The following is a 15,694-nucleotide window of genomic DNA, read 5'->3' on the forward strand; positions in this document are numbered from 1 at the left end:
AGTTACATGTTCATATAATGTTTTAGTACCAATCAATTCTCCTTCTATTGACTAGGAGATAAAGTTCTCACATGACCACACTTACTTTAAATCACCATTAAAGAGTTACCGGGGAGTAAGTTTTATTCAATTTGGTAACTTTGTCATTTAGAATCATACGAGTACATTACAACAATGTCACAATGACAAAGAAATTACTCCTTGTCTTGAATCAGATCGAGAAAACAGAAGATTACGTGTTTTTTTATTTTTTTTGGGTTATGATTTCTGCAGCAGTGAAATAATGAAGATCTCAGACATCAACCGTGGCCAATATACTAAAATTGAAAGGGCTGACAAATCTTGTAGAGCCTGCATATAGTATTATTGCTGCCAATTGTGAAGTCTTCTGACTTGGATGGAATCGATCCCAGAACAAGTATTCTTTGCGATCTGTACAAGGAATTGTATTTTGCTTACACTGAGTAAATCCATCCCCACAGCAAGCTGTTGTGGTGTCCTTGATTCCTTAAGAATTATAGATGATAAACTGAATCAGAATTTTCAATCTCTAAATGATATTGCAGTGATTTTTCAATAGCAATGTGTAAGTAAATTTCTTACCAAAGGCATAAGGATCTTCAATCACAGTCATGGTCATTTCATAAGAATTTCCCAGTGAATATATAAATCCAGGAAGTTCTGATTTCATTTGACCCAGAAGTGCTTCCGTGGCGTTATAGAATTCTCTGGCAAACTCATTTGCTTCCTCAATGCAGCCTCCAGGAACAGTAAGATTTCTTGCACGTTCAGCTGGACAGCAGCCGATTGGTGGAATGCTGATAATCCCAAATTTTCTGGCACCAATATTATAAAGTTTCTGCATATAGATACCAAAGTAATCAAATAATCCAAATGATAGTTTATAGATAAATTTAGGATATCAATAAAGTTAAACTCAATATAATTAAAAGTTATAATCTGGATAGATAATAATAGTATGAATTTTAAAATTTATTGGGCCTTTGATGATTTCATCCACCTACTTAGATCTCTTCTTTAAAACTAAGGGAGCATAACTTTACTCATTGAAATATGTTATTTAAAGAGGTCTCAAAAATGAAGGATCAATCACTCTAATACAAGTAATTTTAAAAATTTTAACATGAATACTAAATGCATGGTGTTCTAAATATTTTTATAATCCTTAAGTTTAATATTATTTGGATTGAATGATTTTATGTTTATTTATGTGAATGAAATCTTATAAGATCTTCGCTAACAAAAATAAAATACGATGGATCCTGTTGATTCCATTAAGTAAGCACCTGTAGATTTTCACGGTAGGCGGACAACATGGTGACCAAGAGGCTCCTAGGAGACGTGGTTCTAGTCTTCTCCTGTAAATCAAAGACGTCGTTGCTTCCAACGCTAATGAGGAACAGTGATTTGGAAACCATATTGGCAGCTTCTTCTGGGCCAGTTATACTTGTAATGTTTGCGTAGACAGTAAAAAATTGCTCAATCTGCTTTCCCAATGACAGCGAATTGTTCTGTAATATTCATGTGAACGATGTAAATATAACTTGAAGTTAGCTTTCCTCATTTTCTACTGAATCTAGAGCGACATTTTCTGTCACATCAAATACATATTGACGGGATATTAAAATAAAACTGGTTAAATATGCGTTTAGTTTTATAAAACTCAAAAACAAAACTAGTAATTTGAAAGTTTGGAATGTGTGTCCACACATTCTAGTTAAAAAACGTTATCCAAAGTGGATAATATATTTATAAATACTTTTACAATAAAATTATATATACTCACTTTAAGTACATAAATAAATACATATTTTATATCTGTTATTATGCGATTAGTTGATTTTAAATTAAAAATAAAATAATACTTACTCATATAATAACATATATAAACGTGTACGTATTCGTGTATCCAAAATAAATACATATAGGATTGCTTATAGTTTTATCCAAAGTGAACAATATTTTGACAGTGAACCAAAATATTGTTACAATATGTATAGATTAATATATACTTACATATCTACTCCCAGTTGTGTTAAGAAGACCTGAGCCTCCTGAAGCAAAGTTGACACCCCGGAGAATTCTATCCTTGAAGGTGGACGAATGATTTAGGAGAGAAAGAAAGGATGACGGACTCCTTTTGTATCCCAGCAGCCTCACTAATGCGTTAATCCAATCAAACATTTAAAGTTAAGGCTGATCAGATTAACAGAAATTAATCATCAGGCATGCAATTTTTACCTATTTGATCGGCTGTGTTGTAGCCATTGCTGAACCTCCCAGTTGGGTTTGAGTAAGGAAAGTCTATTCCATTATAACGGAAGTTGGCTTTGATGTCTTGGCTCACATTTAAGAAATTATTAGTGCCCACATCAAAAGTTGAGTCACCAAATAGAAACACTGCTGGCATCGCTGAAACATTTGTTGGAGGAATGTAGAGGGCCACAGCAATGTTCAGTGATGAAATGAAAAGAGAAAGAAGAAAACCTGAAGGAACCCTCTTTGCCATTTTCATTTACGTTGGTATCTCTGTGTTTCTCACTTGCCTCTTTGAATCATTTTATAACATTGAGCTCAGTAATAAACAAGAGAGTAACGATAATCTGTCATTGTTCCAAGTTCCAACCTGTAAACCGGGCAGAAAAACAAGGGCGGATACTCCTAATGGCTAAAATATTCTCGTAATCGTACAGATACCACACCAAATAAGTTAAACCTTAGAGTACGATTATTATTTCAAATCTTGAATTAACTATATCAAATAAGTTAAATTTTGAGTTATGTGATCAAACATATAATTATTAGACTAAATAAATTCATAATTTAATTTTAAAATGTTCTCTCATAATAAACTTAAATTTATATTATCTTAGAATATAGATTTTTCTATCACTCAAATTTTTTTGCCATCAAGGCTACTGATATTACTGTAACTCAGCTTAATCTTAACTGTCAAAAAGAAGGTATGTGTGAAGCATAAAAAATATCGCCATTTAATTGCATTTCCCTTAGATCAATGGCACTGCCTGCAGCCGTACGTGCATCTGGCAGACAATTAGCACTTCATATTTGTCCTGGCCTTGGGAGAAAGAATTATTGTAGATTTTGTGGCGACATGCAGGTGCTTCCTATGAGCTTTCAAGCTTTGGCGGAAATGAAGAGGATGCCGTTGCTATGCGGCGTGCATTTCATGCTCAGTCTCTTTCTCATGCATAAACAAGAATATCCTGCAGCTTTTTCCTCATGGAGATCTTGATTTCTCCTAAGCTTTGTACTGTAGCTTAGCAAATTTTTTTTCAGGATTATAAGTTTAACATAATAATACAAGATGAGGGTATAGGCGATTTAGTTTAATGTGGTTTAAAATTTTTTTCAAACTAAATTGAAAAAATTTTTAAATCAAATCAAATTATTTTAAATTTCTAACAAAATTTAAAAAATTTGGTTTGATTCAATTTGGATTATAGTTTAAACCTATTAAAAATTATTCATTTTTAAATATATTGTATTTAATAAATAATAATTTAAATATAGTTTTCTATGATATAATATAAATATATAAAAAAATGAAATACATATACAATAAACGTGTAAAAAAAATGACAAATTAAATATAAAAACAAGTGATACATTTAATTGTTTATTAAAAAAATTTATCAAAAATAGTTTTTTATATATAAATTTAAAAAAAAATACAGTTTATAGTTTAAAATCTATTTAAAATGTAATTCAAATTGTAAATCAATTTTTTAAAATTTATCAATTTACACCAAATAATTATTTTTTAATAATTCAATCTGATTTTACGATTTAAACCAAATAAAGGTGAGGCAATTAAGGAAATGAATGATGGAATTGCCAATTAACCAACATGTACATTTTGGAGAATGAAAGGATTCTGTTCTTAACTTAGTCAATGGTCTTTAAATTAATTAATTATAATGTGGTTGGACGGGGTGAAATCAAGGATGAGGCAAATGAAAATATTGAGAATAGTTAAGTCGGGTAATTATATATAATTTTATATAAAAATAATGATATATTATTATATAATTAAATATTTAAAAATTAAAAATAAAATAATATTAAATTATATAAAATTATATGATGATACATCGTTATTTATATATAAAATTATATTTAAAAATTATATATGTAATATTATCAAAGATTGTTTAGAGGCGAAAGTGTTGATTGCCCTTCTTGCCTAGTATCAATCAAATTGTATTAATCCAGCTACAAGAACTTCACTATCATCAATGGATGAACCAAATTAGGTCAACAATTAGAATAACTAAAGCCAGATTGTCGTCATGCTCAAAATTGCATAGTTCGATAATTTCCATTGACATTTGTGAAAGCTACCCATCCTTTCTCTGCCTTAATTGCCTTAAATTAAACATTATAAATCTCCATAGACTTGAACGACAAGTGGGCCAATCAAAATCAACTACTCTTCAATATCAAATCAACCAATCGTTTGGAAGCACGTTCCGCTTCGACAAAAAGGCTAGATTGAAGCTGTTAGGTCTGTTGACTTTTTAGTTTGACTTTTCCTAAATTGATGTTGACCGTTGGATGAATGTTTCGGTGGCAACAAACTTTCCATGCACCAACACCTCTAATTAATTACTTCCTAGTTTTCTGATTATTTCTTAAAAAAAAAAAAATCATAAAGTTATAAACTTTTTCCATTTAATAATTCATAGGGTTAAAAACTTTTTCTGTTTTTTGGAAAATAATTTTATAAAACAACAAAAATAAAAATTTCAAAGCTTACCAGCCGTTGGATCATGATTTAACGGTTGACAATGGAGCTTTTACCATGAACCAACGGCCGCCGTTAATCCTAATGTTAAGTTTAGAGGAAAAAAATAAAAAATAAAAAACAAGTCGGCGCGGCAGGATCCAGGTGGTTCTAATGCAGTGAAGGGTGCGCAATACGCACATGACAAAATACGCGAAGTTTAGGCCAAATAGGAGAGGAGGCGAGTACAGAATAGCTACGTAATTGTGAAGATTACAATCGCAACTTCGCTCCTTTTTGGTCCAAATCGAATAATAATAATAAAAATTAAATTTTCTATCACTCTCTCGAGAAATAGGATTTTGAAAATATAACAAATACAAACATTCTGATGCTACTGAGGCAACATAAATCATTTTCAAATTCCTTTGTTTAATGATCTGATACCGTTTGATTTTGACGACGATGTTGTCGGCTTTATGTCCCACCGTTCGAGACTCCGGTGGCGGAGTTCTCGATCGATGCTATCGCGTTTTCCCTTGTCTCGCCGATCCTGGTACGTTTTATTTATTTATTTATTTTTTTGTCGCTTTCGTTTTCGTTGATAAGAAAATTAAACTGAAGAAAGCGAAAAAAAAAAAATGGAACAGCTCGGAGATCATCTTTGGGATTGAAAGCAGCGCTAGTGATGCTGCATCTGGTATTTCTCGGCGTTCTCTTTCTTTTCGATAGTGATTTGATAGAGAAAACCAAGCATCAACCATGGTATGTGTATTTTGCAATTAGGTTTCTCTGCGTTACATTAAATTGGAATATGAGGAAACTTACATTCATTGCTTAGATAGGTATTTGCTTAGCTTAGAGTTTTACTGCCTTTAGTAGAATGATTTATTTATCTTTTAAAAGGTAGAAATTCGTTGGTATGTTATATTTCTTATTCATTTAAACTTCTTAGCATGTAATTGCGGCATTGTAGTTAACATTTTCACCCCTTTTTACAGGTATACTGGATTGTATCTTTTGTTGTTTGTCATCACATTGGTGCAATATTTTGTGGCCTCTGGTTCTTCTCCCAGGTAATGCCAATGAAATCGTATTTGTTTCAAAATTGACTGGTAACATATTTATCGGGAGAAGTGGTACCTTTAATATTTTTTGTTTCCTGCCTAATGCTGTTTCTTGCATCTTTATTTTTGTACTTTTAGTTATGTTCTTGATGCAATGAGAGAAGTAAATGAGACAAATGCTATGTTTAGACGGGTATCCATATCCTCAAAGTAAGTACTAATTTTGATTTTTGTGTGTCTTGACTATTACTAATGAGGAATCTGACAAGATATGGACTTGAATTTTTTATTTTTTAAACATGATTGTTAATTTATTATTTGCAATGTTTAAGCAAAGACAACCTGCTTCAAGTAAAAATGGGAACATGGTCATTGCTGTTGAGGAAAGTCAGTCAGGGAGATATCTTCCAGGAAGTAATGCAACATCCTGGACAAAGCTAGTCCTTGAGATGTATCCCCCCGGGACATCCATTAGGTATGCAATTACATTGTTTCTTGTTCTTAAAAGTTCTGCATAATCGATGTGTGTCCATGCATGACAATCCTTACATGGTCCAGAGTATTACTCATATGTCCTTTTTAATAGCGGTTATAGTAAGGAATTCATTTTAGTTAGGTTTTCTGTCTTCTATTCATTTGGTGTACTATAAAGTTTTGTTTTCATGATATTTCTTGATTTGTTGAAGATATATTTCTGTTAGTAGTTTTGATGCCATAGCCAATTACAAGCATGCTTCTTAAATCCTTTTAGATTTCACTGCTTGTCTCTGGCTTGTAACACCAATTCATAGCCAACATAACTTTATGTTGGCGTACTTCATCTGCTTACCACTTCCAATCTTTTATTGAGAATTGATTATGTGGGATCAAACATATGAATGATGTTAATGTTGATATAATAATGAGTTCTTGTTGGTTAGTTTGTGTGTCCTATCACCCTGCAACTGTCTGGGCCCTGGATTAAGATAGATTGTGGCTAAAGTGTTCACTAGGTCAGAGTTAATGAGGTTGGTCCATTGGAGGGGGAGAGGGCTAATCACTGAAAAACTCTCCATTTGGCATACTATGGAGATTTTGTTTTGGTTATGTTGCTTGAATTGTAAGATCTATATTTTTTTTCCTTTTTAAATGCCAAAACCAATTATGAGCAGACTTCATAAATGCTTTGAGGTGTGGTCCATTGAGATTTGATTATGTGGGATTTAACATATGAATGATGTTAATGTTGATATAATAATGAGTTCTTTTCGGTTAGTTTGTGTGTCCTATCACCCTGCAACTGCCTGGGCTCTGGATTAAGAAAGATTGTGGATATAGTGTCTACTAGGTCTGAGTTAACGAGGCTGGTCCATTGGAGAGGGACGGGTCTAATTACTGAACAACTCTCCATTTGCCATACTATAGAGATCTTGTTTTGGTTGTGTTGCTTGAATTGTAAGATCTATATTCTTTTACTTGTTTGAATTCCAAAATCAATTATGAACGGACTTCATAAATGCTTTGAGATGTCATCACTGCTTGTGTCTGGCTTGTCACTCCAGTTGTAACCAAAACAACTTTAGATGGGCAAGCTTCATCTGCGTGCCACTTGCAGTCTTGTATTGATGAGTCATTATGTTGGATGAAATCATGTGAATTATGTTGATGAAGCCCTCTGCCCCCATAAAGGAAAAGGGAAAAAAAAAGCAGCTGGTTTACTAACTGTATTATATTGCTTTCTGCAGATCTTTGACGTGCCCATATTGTAATGTTGAACAGGTATGGTTTCATTATTGTGTATGTTCTTTTATTGATCCTGTGTGCTAGCTCTGCACCATACAGTTATTATCCCGCATTTACATTATTTCTTACCAAGTTTAATTCCCCTTTCTGTATGAATCAAAATCTGATGGAACCACTTTTGTACTTGATTATACTTCCTCTGTAAGCATTTTGTTTCTCATTGAATAATGAAAATTTCCATTTCTTTGTGCGTTGCTACCATTGGCATTAAAGAGTTACCCTAATAAATATTTGATGTTAAATAACTAAACTCAGTAGGTTCTTTGCCTGTAGAATATGTATGTGATAGAAAATATAGGGTTGTCGTATATCTATTTTTTGGCAGAATGGAGAAAAAGCTTTGATTTATCTGTGTTCATTTTTCACCAACCCCTTAAATTTATCATCTGAGCATTCTTAACTAATTTAACCATTTTTTTTTTTTTCAATATTAGAAATTAAATCCCACACTCCCTACTTTGGTATCAGTGAGATTTGATCCATAAACAATCCACCAAGTAAACTATCTATTACCCACTCTTTTAACTAATTTTCTTATAGAGGAAAGTAGTAGGATAGTACTGGCTTGAAAATATTAGTTAGTCCATTACATTAGAAGTTTTACAACTAGAGTTTTGTTTTTGGGAATCTTTTTTCTTTCCAACTTATATTTCACACTAGTAGTGTAACAGACTAGTCGGTTTAGATAGTATCACTTGAAGGTTTCGCGCTTGAGTCTTGGCCATTATTTCTTGATGATCCCTGAATTGCTTTTAATGTAACCTCTTATTGTTATTAATTGCAGCCTCCACGTGCAAAGCATTGTCACGATTGTGACAGATGTGTTCTTCAGTTTGATCATCATTGTGTTTGGCTTGGAACATGTGTTGGCCAGGGTAATCACTGTCGATTTTGGTGAGTTTACATTGTTGTCAGATGTCTTATCCTTTTGTAGATTTAACAAATTAACAGTGTGGAGATTGGAGAAAAAGTGATTGATTTTATTTGGACTTGTGGTGATCTAGTGATCCCTATCATATTGTTTTGGGGTCAGTGAGTTTAAAAATGTAACAGCCACTGTGAAATAAAATGTGATATGTTTATTATAATTGTATTTAATGTTAATAAATGCTAGATATATTCCATATTTATATTCATATTGAGGTTGAGATAGATAAACTTATGGGTCCAAATTTCATTTTCTTTTATAGATTCTTTGATTTTCTTCAGATTTTAGCCTTTTACCTTTGTAGTTCTTTTGTTATTTTGTGATCAATTAGAATATCATCTGATTTGATTTGATTTGGTTGCAGCTCTTTTTTTTTTTTAAAAAAAAATAGTATTAGCATAATGAGCAAATATTTTAGGGCCTTCTAGTAATTGTTTGTATATCTTCCCACCATAGGACTATAATTCAACCAATTAATGATGTATGTATCCCATTTTATTTTTAAATGTTGTTTGCTAACCAAGTTCTTTTTTTTTTTTTTTCCTTTTTGTTTTTCTTACATATATGTTTGTAGGTGGTACATTTGTGAAGAAACAGCATTGTGCCTCTGGACTGGCATCTTGTACATTACATATTTAAAAGCTAACATATCAAGGGCTTGGTATGATGTATTATTGTGACTTTTTTTTTTTGGGTCATATGATCTTGTAATAAATTTATTTCATGGCTGAAAATATCTTGTCTTGATGAAAGCATTACTCGAGGGCTTCAATGTTTTATGTAGTAAACTTATTCTTAAATACTGCCAACTTTAAGTTTTAATTCTTGCACAATTTGCCTTTTCTTGAATCTGAATTTGTTCCTGAAATCATATCATTTCAGGTGGAAGGATGCAATCATGATAGTTCTACTGATTATTTTGGCAATAACTTTGATTTTCCTGCTCCTACTACTACTTTTTCATAGGTACTTATGTTTATATTTGTTTTCCTCTAATTTTTATTTTGATGTTTTAGCAGAAACTTTTCTTGCACTTTGTCAGCAACAAAGTCAGAATTGGTAATTACAATGGTTATGATTGTTCTGTGTCCTTACGATGCAATCCTATTGTTTAGTTGAATGATTTATACTATATTAAATTTACTTTCCATTTCAATGTTATGTGCTGTAATGGTTTGTTACTAATTGCCATAATATTGGACTGGCAAAAATAGTGTTTGCACTAGTTTCCATGTAGTATTGCAGTTCAGAAAAGTTGTATGGGATTCATGTTTGCACTAGAGGTCAATAAACTTGTCATGTTGTTTGCTCAACAGATCTTCCTCCATCAATCTTATGCTGACATGTAGGATTGGCAATATTTACTAGATAAAACAGATTACCTAGTAAAGTCCCTGAGTTAGGAGCTTTGCGAACTTCTTCTCTGACAAATTTTACATGGTATAAGTAAAAATAAATATCTGCTTAGTGGTTTGCAGATACTACTGGAAAAAGAAAACTTTTTTTAGAGTTCATGTGTTCCATGTATTCTAAGCAGTGCGGAGCCATAACACCAGATTTATGTTACAATTGAGTGGCTAATTAGTTTTAAGTGGCTTTTTCAAAGAGATGGTATTCAATGCTTTGTCTTGTTTTCTTTGATTCCACCTCTTCCACGGCTCACCTTCCTCTCACCATTCCAATGTTGTAATACAATGAGACCAAATTTGGAGTCTGTCACTTAAGTTAAAGACATAGTCATATATCTTTAAGAATGCCATTGTTATAGTTCTAATATCATTTTGATTTCAGCTATCTTATTCTGACAAATCAGACGACCTATGAACTTGTAAGACGTAGACGCATCCCCTATTTAAGGTTAGCTTATCTTCTTACTTTGCTTTTATATATCATTTTTCATTCTATTGAGTGTTGATTAATGGAAGAAAGTGTTGGTATGCATTACAAGAAATGTCTAGCTGAAGCTTGGACAATTTAATTGATTTTTCCATGGATCTGCTTTTTTGGAGATTGTATGGCGTGTCAAAAAGACTGAACATTTAAAAATTATGCATTTACCAATTTCTTAGTTCTGTTTCTGTTTCTTTTTAACTTCAGGGGGATTCCTGAACGGGTATATCCCTTCAGTAAAGGAGTCTGCAGAAATCTGTACGAATTCTGTTGTGTTAGGAGCAGCATAACTAATTTGGAAAGGTTGCCGACAGCCCTGGAACTTGAAGAAAAGTCAAGACCCTACTCATGCTTCGATTTTTTAACTTGCCGTTGCTGCTGACATCTCGGGGCTTTGTATCATTGACTTCATTTGTCCCACACAATTTATTGCTGGGTTTTATTTGAGAGCATGGTTTTACATTCATTTGTTATTTTTACTGCATGGCATTACAGTAGGTGCAATTTGCCAATGGAAGATTACCCAGTTCACGGATATACAATGTAATATGGTGTAGATTTCCATTTGATAGGTTAGTTTAATTTTCAAGGCTTAAAGAAGCTTGCTTGAATACCAGTGTTGATGACAAGGTGAGGCTTCGCATAGATTGGTAAAGAGGTTAATGCTTTATCTATGATGAAAGGATTAGCATCCTTTCCACGTTTGCTCTCTGTTCAATGAACATGAATGCAATTTTACTGAGGTTTAATTTTTTTTCAAGTAGACGGATTGTTTTTTACCTTATTGCCATAAATAAGCCCAATAGCAGCCAATTGCAATAGGGAATACGCATAAAGGCATGATTGAATATGCAGCCCCGGGCCATTTTGACATCGGTACCTTGATTCTCATTTGAAAGCATAGTAACTAGGGAGGATTCAAATTGAGTTAAACTCAGATAAAGACCAGTTTGAGATTTGAGTTTGATTTGTTCAAATTGTTGGAGAAGAAGAATAGTCAAAAGTGAAAAAAATCCTGATCACTGGATATGAAGAACTGGAAGGAAGAAATATCGACAGTGGTATGAGCTTTATTTCATGATGAGTCAAGTGTGAGCTAAAATTTTTTCACCTCAAACTCAGCTCGTTTGAGCCGAGTACAATCTGAGCTCGAGCCATTCGGATTGAGTCCATCCCTAATGACAGCCCGTAACATTTAATTTAATTACTTAATAGTAGAGTTTGTTATGAAAATTTATACAAAAAATAAAAAGGAAACATAACTAGAATCTCTAGGATAAGATTATGGCCTCTACAAGTAAGAAGCAATTTTCCCAAGCGCATTAACCACGCTAATCATCCACTCAATTTCAGATCTGGCCTTTACTGGTTCCTATGAAACAAGAGGAAGAGGACCTGTGAAAGCACTGATTTACAGAAGTTTGTGGATGAGTCAGGCTCAGTAAACTAGTTGCATTACATACCAAGATGAGGATGAGTCTAGAATGCTATCTCATTAATATAATAGGTCTCATGCTGAAGCTTAAAGTAACAAATCAAAATCAGTAAAGGAAGGAAGAAGATAGATACAGGCTTATGATTTACGGTACTTGAGAGATTCAAAGCGTGCAGCAAGATCATCATAATCTGGCAATTTAGGATGAACACGATGTACTGAATCCTGTTTGTCAAGAACTGAAGGCACTGGTGGTGGAGGTCGATCAGGTGGTTGATAAATGCCAGCAGGAGGCTCTTCCATTTCGATTTCCTCATCACAATCAGATTCATCAAACTGTATATCTGAATGTGCAGAAGGGGCATTGAAGCTGTGCCTCCTATAGATGTTTCCACCTTCAGTATGAGCAGGCCTCCTCTCTTCTTGGTCAAGATAATGAGACCTATCAAATCTCTGTGATTCAAACATTTTACCTGGTTGATGATCTTCAGCGCTCACTGGGGGATTGTTTGACATGAATAGGCTGGCTGAATTTCCAGAGAGGGTTGCAGATCCAGGTTTGTTGCTTGAAGCTTTTGGAATTTCATCAAAATTACATGATTGAGTGAATTGCTTGGAGCCTTTGCTTGCAAGATAGGCAGCAGCTTCTGCAGCGGCAATTGCTAGCTTTGCTGATTGTGCAGCTGCTTCAGCAGCTGATGTTGTGTCTTCAAAATGCATGCTGCTACCTCCATTACTTGCTGATCTGCACCAACAATCTGAAGAAGTTAACAAAAAGAATGGAAAAACTTCATAGTCTAAAATGTTTGGCAGCCGATAAAATGAGATTGATTGAGTCACCTGGTAGCTGGCTTATTAGGTTCGACAGGCTGAACTGGTGGCATATGATTCACAGGTAAGCTTGTAGGTCTAACAAATACATCTGGTACCTATCAAAGAGATGAATTAATGAAAAATAGCTCAACAACAAACTTGAAGTTAAAACATGTGAAAAAGACAAGACGGGGAGAGGAAAACACACTATCCGCTCTTCTGGAGGCTTGAGAAGCTCCATTTCTGATTCTGCTGTATCCCAGCCTATCTGATACTCTTTCGCTATTTCTTTCATCACTTTTAACTTCACTTCTCCAGGAGGGGTTCTGACAGAGAGTTTCTCAATCAACTGGAAGTAAAGCCAAGCACTATGAAGTTGTATGAAAAGATACTGTGATGCGACAAGGGAAAATAATATGCAGTAATGTTCATGCATTTACCATCTCAATCTTTATATAACTAGAATTTACCTAGTTGATGAGGATATTCATGATAGTATGAATGCATATAAAAAAGAATGAGAAAAACTGCAAATTCTGAAGTCATAAATCTTTTATTACCATTCGATTAACACCAGAATTAGGCCGCAGATCAGTAGCTGCAGATACAAAATCTTTCCCATATTTTTTCTCAAAAATCTTCCTCATTGCTACTAGTTCAGGAATTTCTGAGCACCTAGGGGAGGCAAATATCACACTGGCGATCCCTTCTTTTAGGTCGGCAGGGCACTCCCTGCAATATAGGATCTAGCTAAGAACAACATCACAGATGTATTTTAGCTTTGCAGTACTATAATTTATATATTTTTTTAAACCTTTGCTTGGCAATGATGGTTAGTCTGGCCACAATTAACTCACAGAAGAGCTCAATGAACTCATTTGCAGCCAAAACATTTTGTTCTCGTATCACATGTTCAACCTACAAAAACACAAAACACTTATTGGCGAGTGAAAATATCTAACCAGATTCATGCAAACAAACAATCCTTTGAAATGTATACATGCCACATCCAAGGTGCTAAAACCATAATTCTAAAGCACATACATTACCAAATTGATTTGTAAGCAGAGAGGCCTTGTCAAATATTGCTATGGCATGATTAGAGAAATAGTCTGTAACTTACTTCACTTGAAGAACATTGTGTCTATACGAAGATATAGTTACTCTGGAGAGAATAATTCAGAGTTTAAAAAGCATAGCCTAAGAAGGAAGATATAAGCTTGGATCAGCCAAGTCAACAGGTCTAAGTGAATCCTTTCAACAACATGATCTTTTGCCTAAAACCAAAACAAGCTCAGACATAATGCACCTACAAGCTCTCCTGAATACCAAGTCTTGCTTAAGAACGAGCAATTGAAATCAGAATACTGTGAACACAGAGCTAAAATGCCATAACCCATAAGAGAAAAATATCTTTTTACTATCATAAATGTAAAATTTGGTTCAATCAATATTGCCTTAAAGGAAAAAAAGGTACCCTGATTCGAGCAGTGGCATCTTGTTTAGACTGAAGAAGCAAAGCAATGTCACGTCTCATTTGTTTAACCAGGGCCTCTCTCTTGTTCCTCAACAATTTAATCCTAGCAACGGCCATCTTCGCTGCCGTTTTGCTTATGAGAACAAAACAAATAAATAAATAAATAAAACTTGGAATTTAGAAAGTTGAAGGGTATTACGAAAACCATCTTAAGAACAAAAGCAACATACCATTCGGAGGAGCTGAAGCCTCTGCGGAAAAGAGATAGACCAAGCTTCATGAGCTTCTTGGTATGAGCCACAGACACAGTCATTGTAGCTTCCAGTGAAAAAAGACAGAATGAGAAACGGTCCGTTGAATGAGAAAGGGATGTTTTAGAATTAAGATTGATCTTTTAGCACTTACTGGTGGAGTGGGCCACGTGGGTCCTTCTTGGAGGCAGGCTCCAGGCACTTGGCACCGACTTAGCTCGTTCTCATTGACAATGTGATCGAGCTCTCCTACCCAAAATATAGCCGTTACATTGTTTGACACGAGCAAAATTACACGTGTGGAAGAATCCAATGCCAATAAGAATTCAAGTCTTTGTTGTTTTAACCCCAACGCCCTTTGATTGTGATGTTATAAAGATTCTTTTAGTGATTTATTTTTTATTATTTATATTATTTTGTTTGATATATTAATTATATTATTTTATTTGATTTATCAGTTATAATAATTTTTTACTATCAATACTGATATGATAGATAATATAGATGATAATTTGTTACCATATTTACCTTAGGTTTTAAAAGATTATTAAAGTAATTTTAATTTTATTATAATTATATTATTATTTATCAATTTTTTAAGATATAAATTTATTTTTAATTAAAATAACAAATAATATAAAAATATTTAAAAATAATTATATTCAAAAGTATTTAAGTAAAATAATTTTTTATTATTATTTTATTATCGTTAACCAAACACATTAATTATTTAAATCATCTATTTTTATCAAATTTTATCAAATATAGTAATCATTTATATTTAATAATCTTCTCAATAATCTATCTTTGAGGTAATTTCTTTATTTTGATAATAAAAATTACCCAAATTAAACACCCTTTAAATGCGTGGTTTAGTGTCAAATTGTTATATATGCAGTCTTAGCACAGCAAAGTTTTGCATTAATCTAGACAAGACAAAGCAATCTTGATGTGCCTCTGTCTATGCCATGGCCCCTTGGCATGTGAATCAATGTGGTTTTTTCTTTGGAATGGGTTATGTTGTCACGTCTTCCACCAGAAACATAGTGAAAACTCATCTTATTTAATGCAAAAACATGGTTGTTATCTAGGTATGCTACATCTCTCTGAGTACATAATTTTGCGTTAAAAGTTTAAGCTTTCTCCATTAACACTCTCCGGCATTGCCACCTCCAGGCCAGAATTTTCATGGAAGTTGGTAATCATCAATAAAATATTGTACCGTTTTCCAAAACTCTCTGCATAATTTACAGGACCTTGAAATACACCACATTTGGATCTGG

The 15,694-nt window shown here is 33.4% G+C and overlaps 3 protein-coding genes across 3 annotated transcripts; 1 reads left to right on the forward strand and 2 right to left on the reverse strand.

The window, feature by feature from the left end:
* Nucleotides 1-214: 214 nt before the first annotated feature.
* On the reverse strand, nucleotides 215-2,534 carry LOC123199532 (GDSL esterase/lipase At5g55050-like). The gene is made up of 5 exons (XM_044614570.1): nucleotides 2,263-2,534; nucleotides 2,038-2,180; nucleotides 1,308-1,532; nucleotides 604-859; nucleotides 215-507 (listed from the first exon to the last, which is right to left on the reverse strand). The coding sequence occupies exons 1-5, from the start codon at nucleotides 2,528-2,530 to the stop codon at nucleotides 293-295; spliced, it is 1,107 nt and encodes a 368-aa protein (XP_044470505.1). The 5' UTR covers nucleotides 2,531-2,534; the 3' UTR covers nucleotides 215-292.
* A 2,437-nt stretch (nucleotides 2,535-4,971) lies between these two features.
* On the forward strand, nucleotides 4,972-11,198 carry LOC123199318 (protein S-acyltransferase 10-like). The gene is made up of 11 exons (XM_044614258.1): nucleotides 4,972-5,324; nucleotides 5,419-5,533; nucleotides 5,770-5,844; nucleotides 5,974-6,045; nucleotides 6,173-6,310; nucleotides 7,560-7,593; nucleotides 8,402-8,511; nucleotides 9,120-9,206; nucleotides 9,428-9,511; nucleotides 10,337-10,402; nucleotides 10,643-11,198. Exons 1-11 carry the CDS (start codon nucleotides 5,234-5,236, stop codon nucleotides 10,815-10,817), a joined length of 1,047 nt encoding a protein of 348 aa, XP_044470193.1. The 5' UTR covers nucleotides 4,972-5,233; the 3' UTR covers nucleotides 10,818-11,198.
* A 578-nt stretch (nucleotides 11,199-11,776) lies between these two features.
* LOC123199317 (IST1 homolog) lies at nucleotides 11,777-14,632 on the reverse strand. The gene is made up of 8 exons (XM_044614257.1): nucleotides 14,566-14,632; nucleotides 14,391-14,478; nucleotides 14,161-14,293; nucleotides 13,498-13,601; nucleotides 13,244-13,415; nucleotides 12,892-13,032; nucleotides 12,711-12,799; nucleotides 11,777-12,615 (listed from the first exon to the last, which is right to left on the reverse strand). Exons 2-8 carry the CDS (start codon nucleotides 14,471-14,473, stop codon nucleotides 12,009-12,011), a joined length of 1,329 nt encoding a protein of 442 aa, XP_044470192.1. The 5' UTR covers nucleotides 14,474-14,478; nucleotides 14,566-14,632; the 3' UTR covers nucleotides 11,777-12,008.
* Between the last annotated feature and the right edge of the window lie 1,062 nt (nucleotides 14,633-15,694).

This window comes from Mangifera indica, chromosome 16 (genome assembly GCF_011075055.1).
Source record: "Mangifera indica cultivar Alphonso chromosome 16, CATAS_Mindica_2.1, whole genome shotgun sequence".
In the NCBI taxonomy this organism is placed as follows: Eukaryota; Viridiplantae; Streptophyta; class Magnoliopsida; order Sapindales; family Anacardiaceae; genus Mangifera; species Mangifera indica.

Coding starts and splice junctions, on each gene's coding strand:
- LOC123199318 (XM_044614258.1), top strand. CDS start 5,234: ATGTTGTCGGCTTTATGTCCCACCGTTCGAGACTCCGGTGGCGGAGTT. Junction 5,534..5,769: donor AAAACCAAGCATCAACCATG/GTATGTGTATTT, acceptor CCCTTTTTACAG/GTATACTGGATTGTATCTTT. Junction 9,207..9,427: donor GCTAACATATCAAGGGCTTG/GTATGATGTATT, acceptor ATATCATTTCAG/GTGGAAGGATGCAATCATGA.
- LOC123199532 (XM_044614570.1), bottom strand. CDS start 2,530: ATGGCAAAGAGGGTTCCTTCAGGTTTTCTTCTTTCTCTTTTCATTTCA. Junction 860..1,307: donor CCTACCGTGAAAATCTACAG/GTGCTTACTTAA, acceptor ATCTATATGCAG/AAACTTTATAATATTGGTGC. Junction 508..603: donor TGAAGATCCTTATGCCTTTG/GTAAGAAATTTA, acceptor ATAATTCTTAAG/GAATCAAGGACACCACAACA.
- LOC123199317 (XM_044614257.1), bottom strand. CDS start 14,473: ATGACTGTGTCTGTGGCTCATACCAAGAAGCTCATGAAGCTTGGTCTA. Junction 13,033..13,243: donor ATTCTGGTGTTAATCGAATG/GTAATAAAAGAT, acceptor CTTTACTTCCAG/TTGATTGAGAAACTCTCTGT. Junction 12,800..12,891: donor AGCCTCCAGAAGAGCGGATA/GTGTGTTTTCCT, acceptor TCTCTTTGATAG/GTACCAGATGTATTTGTTAG.